This window comes from Spinacia oleracea, chromosome 1 (genome assembly GCF_020520425.1).
Source record: "Spinacia oleracea cultivar Varoflay chromosome 1, BTI_SOV_V1, whole genome shotgun sequence".
NCBI classification, from domain to species: Eukaryota; Viridiplantae; Streptophyta; class Magnoliopsida; order Caryophyllales; family Amaranthaceae; genus Spinacia; species Spinacia oleracea.
The window spans coordinates 112,692,279-112,719,541 of NC_079487.1; the positions used below are offsets into that span (position 1 = coordinate 112,692,279).

At 35.2% G+C, this 27,263-nt stretch overlaps 1 protein-coding gene, 1 long non-coding RNA gene and 1 pseudogene across 8 annotated transcripts; all 3 read left to right on the forward strand.

The window, feature by feature from the left end:
- Positions 1-1,407: 1,407 nt before the first annotated feature.
- Positions 1,408-7,923, forward strand: LOC130470292 (uncharacterized). 7 transcript variants are annotated; one of them, XR_008930333.1, is made up of 6 exons: positions 1,408-1,648; positions 3,786-3,874; positions 4,014-4,068; positions 5,241-5,316; positions 6,692-6,760; positions 7,660-7,923. It is a non-coding gene; the product is annotated as an uncharacterized lncRNA (long non-coding RNA). The 7 variants fall into 7 exon arrangements; XR_008930338.1 differs by lacking the exon at positions 1,408-1,648 and adding an exon at positions 1,887-1,989; XR_008930336.1 differs by lacking the exon at positions 1,408-1,648 and adding an exon at positions 2,007-2,994.
- Positions 7,924-10,683: 2,760 nt separating this feature from the next.
- LOC110785448 (protein NRT1/ PTR FAMILY 5.6-like) lies at positions 10,684-12,418 on the forward strand (annotated as a pseudogene).
- A 9,442-nt stretch (positions 12,419-21,860) lies between these two features.
- Positions 21,861-26,053, forward strand: LOC110785491 (protein NRT1/ PTR FAMILY 5.6-like). Its single transcript, XM_021989938.2, has 4 exons — positions 21,861-22,123; positions 22,287-22,504; positions 24,099-24,649; positions 24,983-26,053. Exons 1-4 carry the CDS (start codon positions 21,949-21,951, stop codon positions 25,821-25,823), a joined length of 1,785 nt encoding a protein of 594 aa, XP_021845630.2. The 5' UTR covers positions 21,861-21,948; the 3' UTR covers positions 25,824-26,053.
- Positions 26,054-27,263: the final 1,210 nt, after the last annotated feature.

Consider the following 27,263-nt stretch of genomic DNA (forward strand, 5'->3'; position numbering starts at 1 on the left):
GTGTTGGTGTTTACTCACCTACTGCTACTGCTTCCCTTCTGCTCTCTGCAGTCCTACACCACAAGCATCTAAACAGCTCGAGGCAACAACACAACAGCAATGCAACATTCTAGAAGCTTCATGATGACATCACAGCTCTAACAACTTTCTCATTCAGTTATGGATTCTGTTATGCATCATGTAATGACATCATTCTTGTAACTGATTCTCTCCTAGCTTGTAACAGCTGATGTGTACATATAAGGCAATCTTATTGGTTGAGCCACATCATCACACTTGTATATATATATGATGCTTGCTGTAAATCGTTTAATTCAATTCAATAAAAAGAAAGCTTTAGCTAAATTCTGTTTCCTTATTCTCTCTCTCTCTTTCTAATCAGCAAGCTGATATTCAGCTTGTGAAGAAATCAACCCAAAGTGGTGATTTCTGATAAAATCCTTTACAGAGGTAGTTACACATCTACTTCAAACAAGATTTCGAATAATCATAGATTGACTTGTTCAAAGAATCCAGAAATACATGTTAAAACTAGACTATTAAAATTAATACTCTGTATGTATAATGAAAAAATCTGTCGGATAATATGCTCTCCATAATTATAATGACGTACGTACAGCTAGCTACACTAATTAAAAATTAGTTGAGTACTTGACCAACCAACCTAGCTTTGGCCTATTGATCAAACAAATATCTCGATCAAGTACGTAACATAACAAAGACCTTATATATTCCAACCTAATACATTGTCGCTAACAACAGAATCAAACTTCTATCCGAGCTTATATAGACTGAAGTTTGATAATTAAGTTTGATTTCAATATGACGGAGGTAAATAAGTTTGTGAACCACAGTACTCCGTATCTAACAAGATAGTAGTAAGAAAGAAAGAACGGTTTTGTCGACTGTGCCTATAGTTGGCCATAAAATCAGCGACCATATACTCCACTTCGTACTTAGCTACGTTCCCTAAAGTAACATGATAACAATGCAAGACAGAATCCATAATTCATAGTTAGAACATCGTTTATCGTTATTGTCAAATCTCCATTCGTTAAAGGGATTTTTTGAGGGTTTGATGTCTCCTTCGTGAAACTTCTATTTTACCTTACTAACGTCATGTCAAACTGATTTAAGTAAAATGTATCTAGGTCCAGGAAAATATCATTTTAAATCAAATAAAATTTACTCCCATAAAAAGTCAAGCACACATCGTTTATTTAATTTAAACACTACTCGTAGTATTTTGTAGTAGATGTGAGAGAATCGGAAGTAGTTGGAGGCTCTCTTTTTTATTCAGGGCAGAATCATGAGAGAAACTATATTAACCAAAATAATGCACTAGTATGATACTAGCTTGCTTGTATTCAGAGTATATGGCTATATTCATTAGATAATAGAAATGCTATACTTGCTTAATATTTTATTTTTTTAATATAGTATACATAGTATATCATGATTGGGTTAACGTGTATCATTTGAAACACCATTTCCCTTAGTTTTTCATTAAAAATGGAGGGGAGAGAAGATACACATGATGAAAATGTCTCAAATTTATTACAAGTTGATGACTCATCTTTGGACTACAAAGGAAAGCTTCCTCTTCGATCTTCGACTGGCTCATGGAAAGCATCCTTCTTCATTATAGGTAAGATTTTGTTGCTATTAACGAATTAGCAATAAGCTAGTAAACATGATTGATTTTTGTAATAACACTATATATATATATATATATATATATATATATATATATATATATATATATATATATAGAGAGAGAGAGAGAGAGAGAGAGAGAGAGAGAGAGAGAGAGAGAGAGAGAGAGAGAGAGAGAGAGAGAGAGAGAGAGAGAGAGAGAGAGAGAGAGAGAGAGAGAGAGAGAGAGAGAGAGAGAGAGAGAGAGAGAGAGAGAGAGAGAGAGAGAGAGAGAGGGGCTCCCGTGAGGGGCTCCCGTAAGAACACTTCTTACGGTGAAAACACTTCCTTACGGTAAGAACACTTTTTAATAATGGCATTTTCGTAATTATAATTAACAAATACACCCAATTTTTATTTTCAACGCCATTTTTTTTTTCATTTTATAATCTCTTTCTCTCTCTTCTATTCTTCCCTCTCTCTCTCTCTCTCTCTCTCTCTCTCTCTCTTCATTTCTCTCTCCTGTCGTAGCCACCACCAACGCTCGGCGGTCGCCGGTCATTTCTCACCGGCCGCTGCTTGCGGTGGTGATTCCTTCGCCGAAATCCAGCGACGGGCGAACACCTTGCTCCTCCAATTCATCAATTGATTGATTTGTTATTCGAACACCGGCATTCTCGATTTGTTATTCGAACAAAATCGCACCAAAATTGAACGAAATCGAACTTTGAAAGGTATTTCTAGTGGCAGCGAATCAGATCGTCGGTGTTGCTGGTGGCCACAAATAAGATCTGCGAATAAGAACACGTGATTGTTGGTGGCCTCTCGTCGTTGCCGCCGTGGCTGCTCTCTTCTCGCCGCCCTCGCTGCTCACCTCTCGCCGTCGCCGCTGCTCGCAACCATTCAATCCACTACTACAAATCACGTTGTTTCTCGACTCTATCACCTCGACGCTGCGTTGGACCGCTGGGCGTGAAAATTAGGCTCCGTAGTTTCTCGACAGCGGAATTAGTCGAGCTTATTTCTCAACAACTAAAGGCGTCGAGAATATAGCAACGTGCCATGCACGTGATTTAAATTTCAACATCCTGCAATTTCAAACTTTAGCCAAATTATTTGGAAACCGCCCTTCCCACGTACAAAAGAAATACCCTAAAAAAAACCCTAAAAAAAACCAAATTCAATTAGTTCTCGGAGGCAGTCTTCTCATTTACCAAGCTTCAAATTCGATCTTCGTTCCATCTCAGATTTCGTTTCATCTCACCACTCTAGGATTTTCGTTCCATCTCATCAAGAGATCAAGAAATTGTGTACGGAAAAGACAAGCTTAATTTCTGAGTTATTTTCATCAGATATGTGGTATTTACCTTTTTTTTCATCGGATTTTTTATTTATATGGTGTCCTAGTTTAATTGATATGTATTTTTTATATTTTGATTGGAAATTGGTAAAAAATTAACAGAAAGAGGTTATAATTTGATGAGAATTGGGGTTAAGTTGGGTTTGCATCTGAATTTTGAGGATGAATAAGGTCAAAGAGGTATTAATTACTTCGGATTTATCAGAATTTTATGCTATAAGTACATCGAATTTTATGTATAATTTCTTTACTCCTAAACTATATTGTCCTCTTTTGCGATATGAATAATGTGGTGTGTTCGAGTTATAATAGGGTTTGAGAATCGAAACCTATAATGTTCCCTCTTAATTTGCATACTTATGTGAAGGTTTTATCTCAACCAGGGGGCTGGAAGTGTCTGGGATTTTCTTCAATATTTAAGAACTTGTCTTTGGTCCTTTGCTTTCAAGAATAACTATTTTTCATACTGGACTGGACTTTGTAAAATGAAGAGTATATATATAACTGAACAAATTATTGCAAGGTTAGGGGATGATCGGTCTGAAGGCAGGAGTTGCAGGGGCTGATGGGTTAGATATGGGTTGTTTTTTGGATTGTAGAGTTAGGGTCAGGGTTGGGGTGCTGGTCTGGTCTGAAGTCTTGGTCACGTATGATGGGTCCGAAGGCAGGGGTTGCAGGGGCTGAAATATCTTCAGTGTATGTAGCTTTGTTGATTATTAACTTTCTTTATTTTGCTTCCAAGTAATTTGCAATTGTTAGGTGTTTTGAGGTTGTTTTTTTTGTGTGCTAGGCTGTTGATAGTCTTTTCAAGTTTGCTATTGGTGCCCTTTTCAGCAGCAGAGTTTGACTGCAGGCCTCACTCAGGTAGGCCTCACTCAGGTAGGCAACTGGTTGCATCTTTCTTTACTAATTATTTGGTCACACATAGTCCTTCACAGTTCCATATATACAAGCTTTGTCTAATCTTCGATAGAGTCTTATATTTGTGTGGTAATTTTGTTTTGTTTCGTTATTATAGAATTGCAGCCTTGGGCCTTCTGCTAGCTGCTAGTCTGCTACTGAATGATCAAATAGTAAGTAATTCTTCTCATCACTTATTCATTGTGCAAAATTGGAAAGTTTAGCAGAATTGGTGCTTTATATGTGCTTGTAAACGTATTTTTGAATATTTTGAAAGTCCCACCCTCCTCTCACTTTGAAATTTGAAGTTTTGTTTTTAGCAGTTACCTTTGTATTTGGAGTTTGGATGTCTGAATGCCTTTAGACTCCTACTTTGTTATCTACTGACTACCTTTTTTCGTTCATTTTTGTGATGACCTCCCCTTTCTTCTCCTTCTTTTATTCGGTAGAAGAGGATGATGGTTGGAAAATTGCTGTTGTTGGCCCAGTAACTTGTTAACATTGTGCTATTCATCAATATTGGGGAGAAAGGGAACTTTAGGGAGTAGCATTACTTTTTATTAGTGGCTTTTAGAATAAGCTAGCTAGTTAGCTCTATAAATAGATAGTTAGCTCTATAAATAAAGCAGATGAGTTGTTGTTTGGGAAAGTGCCATTGCTCTCGAAGGGTTGGCTAGTCCAAATAAGCTAAAAGAGTTTGCATAACATGGGAATCGGGAAATATCATGTTTCATGTATGACGAAAGAAATGTAGAATCTTTGGTAAATTACAGGACCAACTAGCATCGAATGACCCCAAATCATATAAGATCCAGCAGAATCCCAGCTTGGTGAACAAACAGCAACACACATCTACAAGATAATAAACTGAAATCAATCATCCTCGGTCACTACCACCAATTAGATACAGAGAAGAAAAATAGCTAGGCAGGGTTGAAGATAGAGTAATGCTACCTGGTTATCAATAGCTCTGAAAAGGTAAAAGTCATAGAACAAACCAAAAGGCATAGAGTTTAGGAGCTAGACATAGATCAAAATGTTGAACTTCTCAAACTTTAGATAAGAAATATAATGCAGATGGTTAACTTCCAACACTAATAGATACTGATGGCGATTAGCTGAGTGTTCTTAATGTGCAAACATACATTGATCTACAAGTTTACCACCGCCTTCAGGCTCCATCTCCTTCATTTACCTGTACTGCTAAGAAATTCTGCCATTTCTCAATGGAGATGCAAGTTTCATCACCTGCTAATTTGTTTTCCCTTGCTGTTTGTGTCACTCTTACTCTATCTCGCTACCGCTCTCTCCTCTCCAATGTTATAACACATGTAACTTCTCTCAGATTGCAGACCTTGTTCGACCATCTGGGTGGATTTTGTATCTTCTATTTTGCAATTTTAGGTCTTGTGGAAGGTAAGGTAATATTAATTCATCCGTCAAAAATCTTTTGTTTGAAATTCGTTTGTTTGAAATTCGTTCGTTCATATTTTGGGTTTAAATTTGAACAATTAGGGATAGAGATTCTTATTGTATGCAAAGTACATGATACTTAGAAGATAGAGATTCTTATTGTAGAATATCTTATATTAGTATCTTAATCCTCTAGTTTACACAAACTATTTAAATAAAAATTATTCGCAAATTTCTGGTTTTTGCAGATTTGAGTATGAAAATTATTTATTATCTGATGTATGAGGTTCATTGCATTGAGTTTTTCTTTTGTATTTCATAGTTTAGAGCATCAATTGTTATATCTCTGAGTAATACCGTAATATAAGTGTTGTATACAAATTCTTTATTCTGGTGTTTTTTTTTTCTAATTTATTTAATAATTTTGGACACTTTCGTCACATATTGTTGAGATGACACTATGACAGAGGATACTGAATAAGTGGAGTGTAGTAGCAGTATTTACATGGTGATAATACTTCTTTTGTAGAGGATACTGCTTTGTGTTGAGGATACTTTCAGTCAGATGACAACAGAATATTCATTCAATATATCGTGTTTATTCTAAGAATCAGTTTAGCTCGTTTCTCACTCAGACTTTATAGTTTGAAGCATCTAGTGCCGTGTAATCACATGTTATATAATAGTCTAACTTGTGTTACTCTTCTTGAGCTACATATTATGTATTAAAGCTCTGCCATTCTACCTTGTTCTATTTTTTTTATCTGGCGGAAAATTTATCAATTTTTGGACTTTAAATTCATTACCTAACTGTTGTTTACAATAGATGAATAGCTTAGAAAACAATCTTTTCTATCATTTTGAGTCTAAAAAGAAGTAAACAAGATTTTCTATCAATTTGAGTCTAAAAGGAAGTAAACAATATCATTTTGAGTCTAAAAAGAAGTAAACAAGATTTTCTATCAATTTGAGTCTAAAAGGAAGTAAACAAGCTTATTAATTCATTCAGTTTTAAAGTTCATGTTTCTTTTTCCTGCCACCTACTTTCCTGTCTTTCAGTTAGATCCCATGTTCCAAATTCTTTGAGTTTTGTACTAGACTTGTTTCCAATTCACTAATCTTAGTTGCCGATGACTACATGAGCTTAAGAGAGCTTAGTTAGTTAAACTCTTTCCTGTTGGTATACTGTAAGCTTAAGATAGCTCTGTTAGTTAAATGTCATGATTCATGGATAAGCTGCTGAAAAATATTGAGATATGTATCTATTTGTTTGATAGTATTCTTTTATTATTTCTTGATATATGAACTATGAAACTACTATCACAAATTTCTCTTGGCTCGCATGCATGTCTTACTTTCTGTTTACTTTTTGTGCATATGCAGGTTATTGGTGTCAAGTCAAACATCTCCCAAGTTGGTTTTGACTCAATCCGTGAGATGATAAATGGACTGGTAAAGCGATCCTTCTTTAGTTGATAAACCTGGTCACCAAAATCTATCTTGACATGAGAAACTGCTGTTAAATAAGCTGTCTCTGTAGATTCTTTTTGGGTAATAGTGGGAAGTAGAGGTTAACGTTCTTTAGTTTCAAAAGCTTCATTGCGCAAAATTTAATGGTTTTATTTGTGTAGAATGGGCTTTGTGTGCCATCGTCTATTGTCAAGTTCAAATAAGTAGGGAAACTGAAGGGTTACGGTCTGGAGTTCGTTTGAAATATGAAGTGGTGTACTGTACAAACAAGAATTATTGTAATTGTCAAGTTCAGTTGTATGAGTGCCTAATAATGTTGTCTGCAGGGGTTCCCTAATAGTCTCCCCAGTTTACCTCTTTTAGGAAGGATTCTCTTTTTGGAGTACACTTCCTGATACTGTATGAACTGTCAAACCTTACATTTTTTCCAAATAATTTATTGTCGTTCTATATTTGCTTAATATTTTTAATCAATTCTCCAGGAATTTAGCGAGTTTGTTTTGTCTGATAATTTTATCCTTTACTTTATAACTCTATTTAAGACGCTTAAACATTCATAGTTTTTCTCGAACAAGACTAAGGCTATTAGTCATTTGCAACTGGTGCACTTTCTCCGCAGCAACTGATGTGCTTGGGGTAAGTGGTTGAGTTGGGTTCTGATCTTTAGATTAACTTGTATATGCATCTTCTAATGATCTTCTAGTGTAGTTATCATCAGTTCTTGTTCGTGTACTAACTGTGTTAAGGCTGCTAGAACATTCTTTACGGGACTTCTAATGATCTGCTAGAACATTATATTCTTTACAGGGCGTGGACTTCTCTTAATTTATTTTTACACTGTAGGAGAAACTATTACTTACCGTTTTTCTTCTTTATTTAAGGTGGCCATTTGAAGATTATGGTGGTGGAAGAAAAGAATCAAGGGATGCATGCATAGCTCCTTCAACTATGAAGCTCATATTCTTGAAGTTATAGGCTTTGAGTGACCTTCCTTTGTTTTGAAGATGACTTTTAGAATAATAAGTTGGAATTATCTAACAGACGTGATGTTTTGGTATTAAATTTTTGTTTTGGAGATACTAGCTAATAAATAGTTTCGATAATGTGTAAATTTAATTCGATGATATATATAAAGTGAGTACGTATTATTATATAAATTAATATAATTAGCATCGCTTTCGTCATCATCATGTTGTCATTTCAAGATGAAGGTGTTTGTGCTATACAGCTATAGTGGTGTTTGATTTTAGGTTTCAGGTTGTTGATTTCGCTTGGTGCCAACAAAAAAAGAAAAGAAAGCCTACATTCTCGACGCTTATGAGTGTCAAAAATATTTCCCGCAAAATTTTACTGATAAACCGCAAAAATAATCCTTACGCTAAACGGCGTCGAGAATAATTATAGCTACTACATACAGCGTCGCCATTCTCGACGCAAAGACGTGCCAAAAACAATGTTAGACACCAAAAGTCGTCGAGATTGTCGACGCTTAACAGCGTCGAGAATTTCTCTACGCCCAAATTCTCGACGGTCTGTTTGAGCGTCGAGAAAAAAAATTTCGACGCCCTTTGGCGTCGAAAAATAGCCAGAAAAGCGTCGAGAAACAACGCGTTTTGTAGTAGTGATCGCAGGTGCTCTCAATCGATTAGAAAATCAAATCGATCGGCAGTTCAGTAAGATTTTGCGAAATCGAAATTGATTTCAATCGATTTATCAATTCTGAAATAAAAATCGATTTCAATCGATTTCTCAATTGAAAAATTAAATTGATTTCAATTTTGGGGGCGGCGAATTAGACGTTTGAGCGTATATCAAGATTTACATCTTTGAGCATATATCATCATTAATATCTCGTTTTATTCTGAATTTGTTTCAAAGTTGCAGCTATTTTGAGTGAATTTTGGATAAGCCGATTGTGTATTAAATTGAAGAGATGATAGAAATTGTTGAATTTTGGAGATCGTCATGGTTTTGCTGTATATTCCAATGCTAATTTAAAGTTTTACTTCTAATTTCTCATGCCATACAGAGTAACTCACTCCAATTGCAAAATCAAGTCGAAAATAAAGTTAGAATATCTTTGAATAAATTTAGAACACTGTTATATGAAGTTAGAACATGTTTGAATAAATTTTGAATACGGTTGAATAAAGTTAGTACATGCTCGAATAAATTTAGAACATATTTGAATAAAGTTAGAACATGCTTGAATAAATTTAGATTATGCTTGAATAAAGTTGGAACATGTTTGAATAAATTTATAACATGTTTAATAATTTTAGAACATGTTTAATAATTTTAGAACATGCTTGAATTAATTTTGAAATACGGTTGAATAAAGTTAGAACACGCTGAAAGCTTGAATAAATTTAGAACATGCTTGAATAAATTTAGAACATGCTTGAATAAATTTAGAACATGTTTGAATAAATTTAGAACATGATTGAATAAATTTATAACATGTTTAATAATTTTAGAACATGCTTGAATTAATTTTGAACATGAGCTTGAATTTTTAGAACATGTATATATGTATATGTGTTGCCTAGGTTCTCATGTTCTAAATTTAGAACATTGTTGAATACATTTAAAACATCCTTTGAATAAATTTAGAACATTGTTGAATACATTTAAAACATCCTTTGAATAAATTTAGAACATCGTTGAACAAATTTAGAACATCGTTGAATAAATTTAGAACATGCTTGAATAAATTTAGAACATGAGCTTGAAAATTTAGAACATATATATGTATATGTGTTGACTAGGTTCTCATGTTCTAAGTTTAGAACATTGTTGAATACATTTAGAACATGCTTGGATAAATTTAGAACACCGTTGAACAAATTTAGAACATCGTATGAATAAATTTAGAACATGCTTGAATAAATTTAGAACATGAACTTGAAAATTTAGAACATGGTTGAATATTTTTAGAACATGCTTGAATTAATTTAGAACACGAGCTTAAAAATTTAGAACATGGTTGAATAAAATTAAAACATGCTTGAATAAATTTAGAACATGGTTGAACAAATTTAGAACATGGTTGAACAAATTTATAACATGGTTGAACAAATTTAGAACATCGTTGAATAAATTTAGAACTTGGTTGATTAAATTTAGAACATGAGCTTGAAAATTTAGAACATGGTTGAATAAATTTAGAACATGAGCTTGAAAATTTAGAACATGGTTGAATAAATTTAGAACATGGTTGAACAAATTTTGAACATGGTTGAACAAATTTAGATCATAGTTGAACAGATTTAGAACACGGAGAGTATAAAAGTGTTCTTACCATAAGAAGTGTTCTTACATAAGGAGGTGTTCTTACCGGATCCCTAAGTAGCAATGGATATATATATATATATATTTGTTATATAACTAAGTAGCAATGGATTTCTTATAAATATATAGTATGCACGACTATTAATTCTAGATTTCTAGACAATGAATTGTGTTAAAAGGATCGGATGGATTAGGTCAAAATACTAAATTTGGTTGAGATAATGATGGTGTATATATGCAGCAATAGAATTCAGCGAGAGAATGAGTCACTTTGGAATAGCAGCAAATATGATAACATACATGACCAAAGTGATGCACCAGGACCTCGAAACGGCGGCCAACAGCGTAAATGTATGGGCTGGAGTTTCGACAGTGATGCCTTTGCTTGGTGGATTTCTTGCAGATGCGTGTACTGGTCGCTACTTTATGATTCTTTTCTCTGCCATCCTTTATGCTCTGGCAAGAATTCAATTCATCACTCCATAAAATCTCTCTAGCTATAATGCTATATGTTACCTACACTCTTCTAGCTAGACGTACTTGTACTTAATTGAGATGTTGTGGGTTTCAGTACGTCTTTGCTAATTTATATATTCACTATTCAGGGTTTAGGTGTTTACACAATGTCTCAATACGTTCCAAGCCTTAAACCTTGCGGTGCAACCTCGGCTACATGCGAACATGTTAGCAAGGTTCATGAGTTGGTCTACTTTTTAGCAGCCTACCTAGTGGCCTTAGCAACCGGGGGTTACAAACCCATGCTTGGAGAGCTTTGGGGCAGACCAATTCGATGAAAACCATACAGAAGAAAGGAAGCAAAAGATGTCATTTTTTAATTGGTGGAATATAGCCCTTTGCAGTGGCCTTCTCACTGGGGTGACTTTGATTGTGTATGTGCAGGACTACGTTAGTTGGGGTCTCGGGTTCTTACTTCTTAGTCCTAACCATAACCATGGTTGTTAGTGTATTGGTTTTTGTTATTGGAAGGCCATTTTATCGCTACAAGGCCGCTCTTGGAAGCCCCTTGACCCCTTTGTTGCAAGTCTTGGTTGCTGCTGTGGCCAATAGAAAACTACCTTCTCCTTCGAATCCATCCTTGTTGTATGAGCCTCCCAATACTGCACGGCAGCTCCAAGGCCAGCGTTTGGGTCATACAATTAGACTCAGGTGAAGGCTTTCGTACCCATTCCAACTTTATAAGATCAAGGAGTTACTATTACTTTTATTGATATACTACCTCAGTTTCAAATTAATATTTATCTTTTTTGTTTTAGTCCCTTTCAGAATGTTCTTTACATTATGCTTTATTTTACTGTTGAACATGATTATTTACTATTTTACCCCATAACATTTACGGAGTATCTATTTTCACTCAGTTTCTCTTATTTTATTCATTTTTCCTTACATTCACCCACCTTTTTATGAGAAAATATCGACCACATATATAGCTTATATAAATGTATTGCAGATTTCTTGACAAAGCAGCAATAGTTGAAAATCAAGAAAGAGTGCATGAAGAAGTCTTGAAGGAACAATGTCCGTGGAGGCTAGCAACCGTTACACAAGTGGAGGAATTGAAGCTCTTAATAGCCATGTTTCCAATATGGCTAACTTCCTTGGTGTTCGGCATAGGCCTTGCCCAAGGCAATACATTCTTCGTTAAGCAAGGGAGTGCAATGAATAGGAAAATTTCCAAACACTTTGAAATCCCAGCAGCTTCAATGGGGTCCTTAATAGCCTTAGGTATGATAGCCACAATTGCATTTTACGACAAGGTACTTCTCCCTTACTTAAGGAAAGCCACAGGAAATGAGAGAGGCATTAACATCCTTACAAGAATTGGTATTGGTATGGTTATCTTAATAATATCAATGATGGTATCGGCCTTGGTTGAGACCAAAAGGTTAAAAGCGTCACTTGATGGGAAAATAATAAGCGTGTTTTGGCTAGCGCCACAATACTTGATCCTTGGTATAGGGGACGGTTTTTCCCTAGTAGGGATGCAAGAATACTTTTACGACCAAGTTCCTGATTCCATGAGAAGTTTAGGAATGGCGTTTTACCTTAGTATTATAGGTGTTGGGAGCTTCCTTACTACGAAGTAGCTTTTTAATTACGGTTGTGAATCATGTCACAAAGATGCATGGAGGAAACAGATGGATAGGCAAGGATTTGAACCACAGTCGTCTTGATTGTTTTTACTGCCTCTTGATGCTCATTTTTGTATTCAATATGTGCATTTTCGTGTGGTTGGCTAAGAGTTATAGGTACAAAAGTGTTCAAAAAATTGTGCTTCTTGTACATGATTCTTGTGGTGGGGAGAAGAAAATGGATTTCGGTGGTGTTTAGAGAGAAAAATATGTAATATTGTCATTAAATGTTTGATCGTATAATGTATCTAGTTTTAGCTTTGTATGCATATAAATGAAATGTTTTATCATATACGATTACTAGCAGTCTAAAAGAGTGAGTCAATTTATCTTGAGTATAAGTTTTTTTTTAAAAAAAATATTTCGTATATCAAAACAAATAGTTTGACTAATAACAAATCAATTTGCCTCAATCTATATTTTCAAAAGATACCAAAATAGAACTAATAAAATACATTACAATACCAATACATTACATGTGTCTTATCTTGTGAATTATCCGAGACCCATTCATCATATCGGGTTAATCCGAAACGAAAATGATAAAGGTCGCAACATGCGACCTTTAAGTTGTGTCACAATAATGACATGACATGCTTATGTGTCATGATTTCAACTGGAAACTAAAATATTTAACTTATATAATATATTATACATGTTTCAAAAAAGGTAGGAAAATCTTAATGTTCTAATTTGTTTCCTTATTTATATCGTCTACCTTATTTACATATTTTCATAGTAAAAATATTGAATTGATAGTAAAAATATTCTGATGACACATAGCCTATGTGGCGCCTATATGTACCAATTAAACTGCGACACGTAAGATTGTGACAACTAAATATTGTCGCAACTTGCAACCTTTATCATCAATCCGAAATTCTCAACCCAACGGAGTATGAAACTCTAGCCACTTGTATTTTAGAAAGAGGGTTTGAAATTGCTCTACTTGCTAGTGGACTTCATAATTGTAGTAAACATTATTATATTTTTGAACGAACACCACCTTACTTTGTACTCCATTAAAAATTTAAGTTGAAAATATTATTTAAACATTTGTCTTATATGCACCGCCGTATCTTTTTCGATTGTTTTTACGTGGGTAAGGGTTGAGATTTGATAGTCTTGGCTCTTGAGACTCTTGACTCTTGAGTCTGGAAGATTATCTTAATTTCAGTGGATTTTTTTCTATTTCAAAAAGTGAATTGTTTTCGACAAAAGTTTTACTTATATTTCCTTGTTTTTCATTTATCTATATTATTCAAAGTTGAACTATGATTAGAACAGTAGAACTCGTCAAAACTTACACCAAATTTACTTAGTTGTAAATTTAATATGAGTATGCCTAGCTAGATTGTTACTTAATTTATTGTATCTTAACTTAACCTACAATTCATTTTTGGCATATAAAGTTTATATATATACTCTTATTTGGGCCACTACAATATACAAATTTCTACTTTATTATGGGAGTCAAACATAACTTGAGCTGTAAAAAACACTACAAAAATTTGTATCTTTTGTGACAACCTAATAACGACGGGTAAAAATCCCGTCGCAAAATGACTTTTGCGACGGGGATAACAACCCAAAAAAGATGGGAACAACCGTCGTAAATGTCTTTTACGACGGGTTAACGACGAGATTTTCCATTAACGACGGCCCCCTTTTATGACGGGTTCGCGACGGAAAATCCCGTCGTTAATCAACAGTTATTGACCTTTAGCGACGGGATTTCCCGTCGTTAATAGTACAATTTCTTGTAGTGAAACTAATCCGGCCTGAAAATCCGACCCGAACTGACCGTATCTGTAGCCAACTAAAACCCGAAATGTCGATAAAACTAAAAACCCGTAACTCGAGCTGTACCCGACCCGATAAAACCGATTATCAATTTCGACCTGGTATTGTATGACCCAATCTCGAACCCGGCACTCCACCTGAAGATGACCGATAACCGAATTAACCCGACCCGACAAGCCGACACTGATTCGAACCGATTCAACACCTGACTCGATACCAACCCAAAATTGATTGTAACTCAAAGAAACTTATTATTGACCCGAGATGTGACAACCCGGTACACGATTTTACTCGACATTTTAACAACCCGACCTGTCTTTGAACCGATCAAATAGTAACTTCAACTATAAGTCTATATTATTAATTCGATCTATTACTTTGTAATACCCCGAATTTTTAAAACTTGATTAATTATGCTAAATTATTTTTAGCTTAAAACTGTTTTAAATCCTAATTTCAAATTATGAAGTTTTATTGCGATTGAATTTTAATATCGTTAAACGCCTTAATTTTTATTTTATTTTTAACTTAATTTCACGAGCTTAAAATCTTATTTATTTCGAATTTTTAATAATTTCGGAACTTTCTTAATTTATTCGAAAACTAAATTTACTTTATGTTATCGATATTTTATAAAGAATTATCTCAAAACTTGTTTTAAATTAAGGATTTCTATTTTTGTCAACTCCTAAATATAACAATGGAATTTCAGAAATTTTGGCTAATTTTGTGAAATGACCGAAATACCCCTAAGGAACACAATTTCCATTTCTCTACTCTTCTCTTCACGTACAAGAATGAATTTTTTTTTTGTCTTCATTCCTCCCTTCCCTTATTTCAGTCCACATTCATGCCTTGGTCCTCAAGGAGTGGATGCTTCTTCTTCACTCTACTTAGCAATATAAACAAAGCCCATTTCTTTTCTTTTCTCCAACCAAGAACCAATAAACAGAATTGGAAATCACCACCCATAACCACTACCATTGTCGCCTTCTTTCTCTCCTTCGTTGCACCCCTCGCTGCACCACCACCACCACAGTCACCCAGAACCACCACCGCAGTCACCCAGAACAACCACCGCAGCCACACAGAACCACCGCACCCCACCGTATATTCCTCTCCCCTGCTTCCGGGCTTCGCACTCCTCCCCTGCCTTTTCTCCATCACGCCCAGCCACCAGAACCGCCTTGCTGCCACTCTCCACCCTCCATCTCCTCCGCGCAAGCTGCGCACAGCCACTCAGCCACCCCTACCTTCGCTGTCCACCGCGCCCTGCCTCTCTCTTCACTCGACTCCCCTGTTTTCTCTCTGAATTGCACAACCACTGCGCCGGCTCTCTAGCGTTACCGCCGGCTTTCTGCCGCCGCCCAGGCCGCACAGAACCGCCGTCCACCGTCCTTCCTTTTCTCCTCCCCATCGTGCTTGCTGCCCTGCTCTCCCCTGTTCCTCGTGCTTCCTTGTCCGTGTTTTCCTTCCAGAAAACAAGTTCCATTTAGGAACTTTGTTTTTATTTATATCCCAATCCAAGCCCAATTCCCTTAGCCCAATTTCCCAATAAATCGGACTTGGAGCTCATGACGAACGATCAATCGAACAGGAAGTATAAACTACAATTGAGGTACGAAGAAGATCATGGGATGCCTTAGAGTGAGGATGCAACCATCAAATTCACGATCGATGTTTAGTAAAGTTAACTATGTCTCACTAGTAATAATGGATGTATTAACTAAACTCTAAGTTTAATTTCAAGTATTGAGTTAGATTTTAATATTAATGTTTAATCAATGCTAGAAGTATTTATTATTAAAGTTTATTTAGTAATTTAAAAAGGTTATGTCGCGTTGTATTTCCCACGAGGGGGATACGGCAGTAACGCTCCGACTAAATTAGGGTTTCCGCTGCTAATTAAAGATAATTAACCTAATTAATGGTGTTTAGAAGTCGGGGTGTTACAGTTTGGTATCAGAGCCAAGGTTCTGCGGCCATAAGTGCTAAACCTTACGGGTTTTGCAGGAAATAAAAATTCATTAGGCTTTAAGCAAGAATTTTAAGAAATAAGTTAAAAAAGAAATGTTAAAATCAAGTCAAGTTAAAATGGAATGAGTGTGAGTGTAGGAACGGGATTAAAGGGGTTTATTCTTCTGTTATTTATGTTTTCTTGATTGAATATGTTATGCGAAATATCGACTATCGAGGTTACTAACGATGCCACGAACGAAGCTCACAAGCGCAATATTCACGATGACGTCGTTCACAATGATGTTTTCCATGATGATATTTATGACGACCAATCTATAGAAGACCACAAGAGATGATGGAACGATTAGGAACGACAAGTACGATGTTAACTGAATTATTCAAAGATTTTCGGCAAACGAAAGACACTAAAGGGAACGAAAATGCGTCACTATTCGAGAAAATTTCACCCTCGAATCCACCAATCTATGACGACAAGCCCGATTCGATGGAACTTGAAGAATGGATCAACCAGGTAGATCAACTATTCGAAACTTTGCAATGCCCGACGAATAAGAAGAAAGTATCGTGCAGAAACAGAATACGTGTTATCGATGTGGAGGAAAGATCATTTCGTCAGAGACTGTCCTAAACTACCTTTCACGAATAAAGGAGGAGCAACCTCGACCGATCACGGAAGGAGCAACGATGCTAAGGTTAATCATAATCCATCACGACCACCAACATATGTAAGAGCTTACATGATAAAAGACGAAGATGACGCCCATGCTGATAGTATTTTAATCTCTCACTCTGTAATCGAACTTCCCTTGATTTCATGTTTATCGAGTTTCCTACCCTAGACAGACTACACAAAGTTTAAGCATTACTGTTTTCTTGGAAGAAGTTAAGTTAAGCACGAACTCAAAGAATTTGTGGATATGAATTGTTTTGAGGAACTTTTAGGGTTATGAAATCTTTAAGGATGATATTAATGTTAGAGTACTAAACGAGCATAAGATTGTATTTCGTGAGTGGTGGATCATTAATTAAGTAAAGGTTATTCTAGGTTTAAAGTGTTCAAAGTTAAGAATGAAATTGATTTTAGGGTTATCTTCCTGTGTTAGTCATGATGAATATTTTGGTGTTTATAAGTACACGAGTCTACTATCTAAATGATAATTGATATGCCTCTGTTAAGGAGGCCAAGCTAGACATTTTAAAGGATATGCAAGAATATTATGCGAAATCGAGCACGATTTATGGTGAAAATATGAAAGTGGGTTTGCATATAAAGTTTTGAGGACCTTACCAAAATAAGTTATCAAGAATTAGTCTGTCTATCAGGTTGATGATATCAATGAATGTTATGAAATTCGAAATGAATTATGAATGATTGAGGAATGCAATGGAATTGAGAATAAGAAATCGACAAAATGACATGTCTATAAAACCAGGTAGTACGAACTAAGTTTTCTGGAAGATATATTGTTTCTGATAAAGGCACACTTAATTGCTTAGCATTATCCGCAAAATACGAGGGTTGTCTACCTGAAATACTAAGAATAAGTAATGAAGTCGTATGTCTAACGATATATTTCTAGTCACATGATTGGACTCGAACCCCTGCAACGAACGTAGTCAACGAAGTTATTCAACGTCGAAGAAAAGATCGGAGATCGAAATCAAAACGAATCAATAAAGAAATTCAACGACAAGATTCCTGCAACAAAGAAGCTCGAGGGCAAACGAAAACGCAATATCTCCAATTAGTCGCCTAAGAATGATATAATGTTCGAATCACGATGTTTTATGTAAACATGTTATGAATCAACCATGCTCATGTGTCGGATCAAATGATTATGATATGAATGTTATGCTTGTTGAATGTGAAAATTTTCAATTTATGAATTATGTCTTTATGATATGCTTTATGGATTATGTTTATGCTGACATGATTGTATTGGTAATCTAATCGTTATACATGGAAGCCGACTTCGGTGGACGTTCTCCTGAGCTCAAAGTACGAGATTGTTATAATAAATGACTTTTACGAATTATTTGAGTATTGCAATTGTTAGATAAATATTTATTCTCATTTTGAAAATCATAAATTTTGCATTAAATATTACTATTTTTGGTAAGAAAAATATTTTCAAACAAGATACCACAAAGTAAAATGGGAGCCTAGTCTAAGCTAACAAGTTTGCCCCTTTTATGTTCTTTGCTCCTCGATCCTATTTTATGAAGTAAAGTGGAGATACGAAAGACGATGGCGGAATGTAATTGACCTTAATGACGATTAAAGATCAATATATGATTTTGCCCCTTTTGTATTCTTTACTCTTCGATTCTAGGTCTCGAGTTGAAGCGGAGTCATTCAAGAATATGGCGAAATAAAGGCTAGACATTGTCGGAATCGGAATGAAATTGTGAGATTTTGGTTTTAAAATGAAATATCATACTTTCGTTCGAATGTTTTCGATTTTCAACCATCATTTTATTTTTCAAGTTTCGAGGACGAAACTTTTCGAAGGGGGTAAGAATTTAATACCCCGAATTTTTAAAACTTGATTAATTATGCTAAATTATTTTTAGCTTAAAACTGTTTTAAATCCTAATTTCAAATTATGAAGTTTTATTGCGATTGAATTTTAATATCGTTAAACGCCTTAATTTTTATTTTATTTTTAACTTAATTTCACGAGCTTAAAATCTTATTTATTTCGAATTTTTAATAATTTCGGAACTTTCTTAATTTATTCGAAAACTAAATTTATTTTATGTTATCGATATTTTATAAAGAATTATCTCAAAACTTGTTTTAAATTAAGGATTTCTATTTTTGTCAACTCCTAAATATAACAATGGAATTTCAGAAATTTTGGCTAATTTTGTGAAATGACCGAAATACCCCGAAGGAACACAATTTCCATTTCTCTACTCTTCTCTTCACGTACAAGAATTTTTTTTTTTTGTCTTCATTCCTCCCTTCCCTTATTTCAGTCCACATTCATGCCTTGGTCCTCAAGGAGTGGATGCTTCTTCTTCACTCTACTTAGCAATATAAACAAAGCCCATTTCTTTTCTTTTCTCCAACCAAGAACCAGTAAACAGAATTGGAAATCACCACCCATAACCACCACCATTGTCGCCTTCTTTCTCTCCTTCGTTGCACTCCTCGCTGCACCACCACCACCACAATCACCCAAAACCACCATCGCAGTCACCCAGAACAACCACCGCAGCCACACAGAACCACCGCACCCCACCGTATATTCCCCTCCCCTGCTTCCGGGATTCGCACCCCTCCCCTGCCTTTTCTCCATCGCGCCCAGCCACCAGAACCGCCTTGCTGCCACTCTCCACCCTCCATCTCCTCCGCGCAAGCTGCGCACAGCCACTCAGCCACCCCTACCTTCGCTGTCCACCGCGCCCTGCCTCTCTCTTCACTCGACTCCCCTGTTTTCTCTCTGAATTCCACAACCACCGCGCTGGCTCTCTAGCGTTACCGCCGGCTTTCTGCCGCCGCCCAGGCCGCACAGAACCGCCGTCCACCCTCCTTCCTTTTCTCCTCCCCATCGCGTGCTTGCTGCCCTGCTCTCCCCTGTTCCTCGTGCTTCCTTGTCCGTGTTTTCCTTCCAGAAAACAAGTTCCATTTAGGAACTTTGTTTTTATTTATATCCCAATCCAAGCCCAATTCCCTTAGCCCGATTTCCCAATAAATCGGACTTGGAGCTCATGACGAACGATCAATCGAACAGGAAGTATAAACTACAATTGAGGTACGAAGAAGATCATGGGATGCCTTAGAGTGAGGATGCAACCATCAAATTCACGATCGATGTTTAGTAAAGTTAACTATGTCTCACTAGTAATAATGGATGTATTAACTAAACTCTAAGTTTAATTTCAAGTATTGAGTTAGATTTTAATATTAATGTTTAATTAATGCTAGAAGTATTTATTATTAAAGTTTATTTAGTAATTTAAAAAGGTTATGTCGCGTTGTATTTCCCACGAGGGGGATACGGCAGTAACGCTCCGACTAAATTAGGGTTTCCGCTGCTAATTAAAGATAATTAACCTAATTAATGGTGTTTAGAAGTCGGGGTGTTACATACTTGATCTGGAAGAATAGAAACTTGTTGAACATCTTAACGTTATTATTTAAATAAGCAAAAGCTAACTGCTACAAACCCGTGTCCGAGAGTGAACCCGACCCGGCACGGATCTGAACTCGATTCAAAAGATTGTTATTGAAATTGATCTTAACCAATATCCCATAGTGAACTCGGCCTGAATTTTAACCGACCTGAAAATATATCCGAACCGAAATTGACCCAAACCTAAGATTAGCTGCTACAAACCCGACCATATAAGACCCGAATCCGAAATTGAACCGGACCTGAACATGACTCGACCCGTACCCGACTTGTATCGAGAATGAAAAACATTCCGACATGACCCGACCGGAAACCAACCCGACCTGAACTTGAGTGACAAAACGACCCGACACGACCCGGCCTGATCAAGACCCAAGATGACCCCACCCAGGCCCGACCCGATGACCTGTTTTGACAGCTCTGTGTCCCACTCACAATACTTTAATATTAATCTTAATCCACTTACATTGTTGAATAATTTATAGCCTATCATTTTCCCACTTGTATCCCCACCATCACAGTTTCACCAAAATTTCTTAAATACCGTGCAACTAATAAGCGTAAATTTCACTTAGTAATGGAGACAATGCTGTGAATGAACTATAATATAATCATACCTATATTATTTATGTTAATTTTCTAAATTAATACCAACAATTGGATATTACTTTTTGTTGATTTATTTTTTATTTTTTGTTTTAAGGTTTAAAAAAAATAGAAAACTGAAAATAAAAATTGTTACTGATCAAGCCTTAAAACATTAATTACTACTCCGTATATTTTTTATACTTCGTAGTGAAATCAATTTATTAATAAAATAATCATACGACATTTCCAATGAAAATTGAATTTTGACAAACTTATTTAGTGTATTTCCTTCCCTTATTCTTTACTAAACGAATATTAATTATATTCTCTTTATCCTTCACTATTTGTCCAATGTATCAAAAGTGCCTTATTAATAATTAAAAGGAAAATTTGGTAATATTAATCCAACCTTTGGCGGTTTTCTTTTATTAATCCCACCTACGACATATTTTTTAATAATCCCACCTTTACTACCCAACGACTTTTATTAGAATTAAGTGACCGGTAATCGGTAAAAAAGTCATCGTGATGGTGATGAATTGATGATGATGACTGAATATATCGAGAGAGTAATGCCACATAGGGACATATTACCGCCTACAATAGGCTTATGACGTGTTGGGCCCAATAAAAGTCGTTGGGTAGTAAATGTGGGATTATTAAAAAAATTGTAGGTGGGCTTAATAAAAGAAAATTGGCCAAAGGTTGGATTAATATTACCAAATTTTCCTAATTTAAAATGATCGAAATTATTTTTAAAAAAAACACAAAAGTAGTGGGACTAAATATATTTTATGTGAACATAAAGCGGTGGTCCTCATGTTCAATTGTACTCCTTCTATATATAATTAATTGGTGCACTTTGATCGGTAAGAATTTTAATAAAGGTGAGTTGATTTTTAAGTGGGGTAAATAAAAAATAAGCAATTATAATAAAAGATAGTGGAGGTACTAAAATGAAAAGAATGATAAAATATTACTAGTGGGGTCCTTGAGATAAAAAAAAAAATTCTGTAAATGGAAATTAAATCGATTAATAAAATATGGCCGATTATGAAAAGTACTCCATAATCTTTAGTGATAAGACCAAGTTGTTAAATGGGGCATACAAAAAGAAACAGGGGTGAATATTTCTGTTTCATAATGGAATTTGTTTTATACATATGCCACTATCAGGTGTAGTAAATATTTTTGCATTGAACACAAAGACAGAGAAATGAATGAAACAGAGAGAAAGAGTGAAAGAGATGAGTCTGAAATGTCGACAAGAAAAGTCAAAATTGAAAATGTCGAGGAAGAATCACAAGTTGTTGATTCATCATTTGATTACAAAGGAAGGGTTCCTCATCGATCTTCAACTGGCTCATGGAAAGCATCCCTCTTCATTTTAGGTAAAACTATCTATTTTGCTTATAGTACTAACGAACTAGCTCAACTTCATCTGGAGATCTTACCAGAGCTGTACTTGACTTGGCTCAGAATTTTCACCCTGAATTTAAGAGGGGTATTTGATTTCGGAAAATATGTTAACAAAATTGTAGTACTAAAATGCAGCAATGGAATTCAGTGAGATAATGACATATTTTGGAATAGCATCAAATATGGTGATATACATGACAAAAGTGATGCAGCAAGACTTGAAAACGGCGGCGAACAGTGTAAATGTATGGATTGGAGTTACCACATTAATGCCTCTTCTCGGTGCTTTTCTTGCCGATGCATATACTGGTCGTTACTTCATGATTCTATTCTCCGCCATCCTCTATGTTCTGGTAAGCCATGCATACTTTTCTTATTATGATAGTTCACATGATCTAATTTCCCTCCCTCGTGGCTTATTCACACCCAAAATAATAGTCATCTTTTAGCAAATTGTTGCCGATGGTCTGTTTTTTTTATCAATCTAGTTAATTAAGCTTCAAATAATTGACAAATCTACAACCAAAACTCATAAAGGTTGTCAACCAAAACTCATAAAGGTTGTCACTATTTGCTGTCCCACTCCCCTTATTAATTAAGACTAAAAATGTTGAAGGTGAATCATTTAGTCAATCATGATGGCTAAAGGCGGCCAAGGAGCTACCCATACTTCTTCCGTTCCTAAATATCAAGTATACGCAACAATTTGACATTCACAAAAAATTTATCTTATAATATTTAAAATAGTGTTAGATATTCGTGAATTTATATTTTCAAAATATAATTTTTTTTATAAAAAGAGTGGAGTAGCAACTAGGCCTGGACTTTAATCAAACCCACCAAACTCCACCGGTTTAGAGTAATGCTATTGCTATCCGACTATCCGTCTATCCCACATTTGTGGGTGGGTGTTCGGCTTAATTAAACCCACCAATAAACTTGCGCCTGTTCAAAGCATTAACAGCCTGAGCGTGGGTCGTATTGGCCCACTAACCGTTTCTAAATTGCCCTGTAACTCGAAAGTGTTTTGTTATACTAATTAACTTTTTAGTATTAATCGCACCAAAAAAAAAAAAAAACTTTTTAGTATAAAATCATTTTTTTTTAACTTATAGTTGGTCTGACGAATTAGAAAATGGAAAACAGAATTCCCTTAATGGAAAATGTTTAGATCAGGGGCGGTGTCAGTAAGGGTTCAGCGGGTTCAACTGAACCCTTACTGGACAGAGAAAACTGTTATATATTTTTATCGCTACAATGTATCATAAATAAACTAAGTAGCGCAGTGGCTTTGAGATCAGTATCTTACCCAAAGGTTTGAGGTTTGATCCCCTTGTGTAGCGTGCTGCTTTCAAAAAGCATTTTATTGATTTATTTTTGCTTTCCTCTTTTTTGGTTTTCCTTTTACTCTTGAAGAAAAACTTTAGTAACTTTCTTGTTTACTAATTACTTTTTGCAAATTATTTTTTGCAAATTTATTCATGAATTTAAAGAGTTGAGGTTTGATACTTTGAATATTTTGGTGTAAAAAAGTTGCTAACTTGGAATTAAAATTAAAATTTATGATTTTGAATAGATGGACATGAGATGAAGGTTTAGATTGAAGTTCTTTCGAAAAAAGATCGTATGTCAAAGTCAAAAAAAAATTTCTGCTTGTTTTTTACCAAATTCAAGACCACTTTAACCACCTTGAAATGAACATCTAACACCTCAAAGTGAACCTCCAACACCTCAAAATGAACCTCTAATACAAGAAAATGAAAACTCGTGGAGTTCAACTATAGTTTTTTTTAGTGTTATTGTAATAGAACACGTGTACCACCGAATTGTTAGTTGTAAATTGAATTTCGGATTATTTTGTTATGCGTTTGAAAATTTCGAACCCTTATGCATAGAATCCTGGCACCGCCACTGGTTTAGATGTCTAACAAATATGTAAATTTTCAGAGTCTAGGTATATTTACCATGACACAATACATACCAAGCCTTAAACCTTGCAGCACAAGTTCGAATACATGCCAACATGTTAGCAAGGTGCACAAGGCGGTCTACTTCTTAGCGGCCTACCTGATGGCCCTAGCAACAGGTGGTTACAAGCCATGCTTAGAGAGCTTTGGTGGTGACCAATTCGACGACAACCACCCTAAAGAAAGGAAGCAGAAGATGTCATTTTTCAACTGGTGGAACATCGCCGTTTGTTGTGGCATTTTCGTTGGGGTTACTTTGATAGTGTACGTACAGTTAAATGTAAGTTGGGGCATTGGATTTTTAACACTAACTATAACTATGGGTGTTACAGTCTTTATATTTGTTCTTGGAAGACCATTTTATCGGTACTGGACCGCCCTTGGAAGCCCATTTACACCATTGGTGCAAGTCCTTGTTGCTGCTTTGGCTAAGAGAAATCTACCCTGTCCTTCTGATCCCTCTTTGTTGTATGAGGCTCTCAATTCAGAGAAGCTCCGGGGTCGACTTTTAGGTCATACTAATAGACTCAGGTAAATTCAAATGCAATACAATGTTTAATAGTCATACAATCATACTACCTCCGCTTCACATTTTTCGTTTTAGTCTGTTTTATACTGTCCTTTACATTGTGCTTTTTGACATGAAAATTTACTGTCTTACCTCTCTTATCCCACAATATTACATCCACCCACATTTTTATATTGTTCTCTTTACTTTATCCATATTTTATTATATTCACCCACCATTTTACACACTCTTCCTTTCTTCTTAATATTTGTCGAATAGTAACTGCATAGATCATTGTTAAACGGAGGTGGTACTAAAATTTGAAAAAACAACGTGCTAATATAGATGTGTTACAGATTTCTTGACAAAGCTGCAATAATCGAAAGCAATGATGAAGTAACCAAGAATAAGCAAAGTCCATGGAGGCTAGCAACCGTGACACAAGTGGAGGAATTAAAACTCATAATAGCCATGTTTCCAATATGGTTAACTTCATTAGTGTTTGGCATAGGCAATGCCCTGGGCCCCACGTTCTTCATCAAGCAAGGAAACGCAATGAATAGGAATATTTCAAACCACTTTGAAATCCCAGCAGCCTCAATAGCCATCCTATCAGCCATAGGCATGAGTGCTTCATTAGCATTATACGACAAAGTCCTCCTCCCATACTTAAGGAGAATCACGGGAAACGAAAGAGGCATCAACATCCTTACAAGAATTGGTATTGGCATGGTTATCTTAATCATAACAATGATGATTTCAGCCTTGGTTGAGAGGGCAAGGTGGAAAGCATCATTACAAGGAGAAATCATTCATGTGTATTGGCTTATGCCTCAAATCTTTATCATTGGTATAGGAGACGGGTTTTCTCTAGTAGGATTACAAGAGTATTTTTATGAACAAGTTCCTGACTCGATGAGGAGCTTAGGGATGGCGTTTTACCTAAGTGTGACTGGTATTGGAAGTTTTGTTACAACGTTGTTGATTATAATAGTGGATTATGTGACAGGGCTGAATGGTAGGAAGAGATGGATAGGCAAGGATTTGAATGATAGTCGCCTTGACTATTTTTACTGGCTATTATCGCTCATTTTTGTGTTGAATTTGTGTGTTTTTGTGATGTTGGCCAAGAATTATAGGTACAAAAGTGTTCAAAGAGGTGTGGCTATAAGTGATACTATTTGTGATGATGGATGAGAAAAGGGTAGAGTTGGCTAGTGTTTGAAGATGAACCTTGAGAATCTAATGTTAGAGACCTCTTACTAATAATTTGATGGTGGAAAACTTCATGTAATTTGTTATTAAGGATTTATCACATCATTTGTACAGTACGGAGTATGAGATGCTCTGTCTTAATTTCATACATTGTACAAAAAACAAGATTATAGCAATGTCAATTCTATAAACTGTAGCACTTATTTTGATGATGCAAAGATTTGGATGGACAATTGTTGCGTCGTGGAATATATACCATTGTTCTAACAGGCGATTTTGCGCTATCTTGTAATGTTCCTCAATTTCAAATCTCTCACTAAATTAAGGACAATAAAAAGATAAAAAATATCAAATAATATTTCAGACATTATCGCTTATATACGGATGCTAAAAGCATTCTGATTTTACTTGATGCAACACTTTTTACTTTCATTTAAATAAAACCCTCATCCTCACTTTTATTATTTTCTCTTAACCATCTTTGAAATTATTTTGGTTCAAGTAAATTTGTTTTTTTTTTTTTTGTGTGTGTCACGTGTAGCAAATCAAATTAGAATACATATTTTGATTGCAATGAACGTTCTTTTTTACTTTAAAGACCCTACAATTGAGGTAATTTCGGGTTCTTATTCATGTTTTTCAAGCTTTTTCATTCAACTTGTATGAAATAAATACTTCTATTTTGTATAGATTGAATAGAATATAATTAATTATTTCGTACAAATTGAATAAAATATAATTAACCATTTCATACCTATTGAACATAACATATATATAGAAGTTAATTATGTTCAATCTATACGAAATGGTTAACTACACTTTGTTCAATCTGTACGAAATAGTTAATTATATTATGTTCAATCTGCACAAAATATAAATGCTAATTTCATACAAATTGCATGAAAAGGCTTGAAAAACATGAAAAAAAACCCGAAAATTACCACATTTGCAAGGTCTTCAAAGTCAAAAAAATCGTTCATTGCAATAAAATAAAAATTATTCTTATTTGATTGGATACACGTGACACTAAAAAAAATCAAATTTATTTGATCCAAAATAATATCAAAAAAGGTGAGAGAGAGAGAGAGAGAGAAAAAACAAACAAAAGTTAGCCAAACATGTCATTTGGCCCAATTCCAGATTTTCAAATGAAATGCAAGAATCCAAACAGGCCATAGATGTATTTTATAAGGTCAAACTAATCCTACAGTTGACTTATCATGTTGACTTATCAACTTGGAGGGAAATTCTGTTATAACAGAATTTCTAACTGCTTCTTCAGTTGTTATTTCTGTTTTAGCTTACATTGCTTTGTAAGAGTAGTTTCTCTTCTCATCAGAAGATTATAAGTAGATTGCAAGCTTCTGTAATCAATTCATTCAAACAATTAATAAAATTCTTCTTCTTTCTCTCATCTCAATC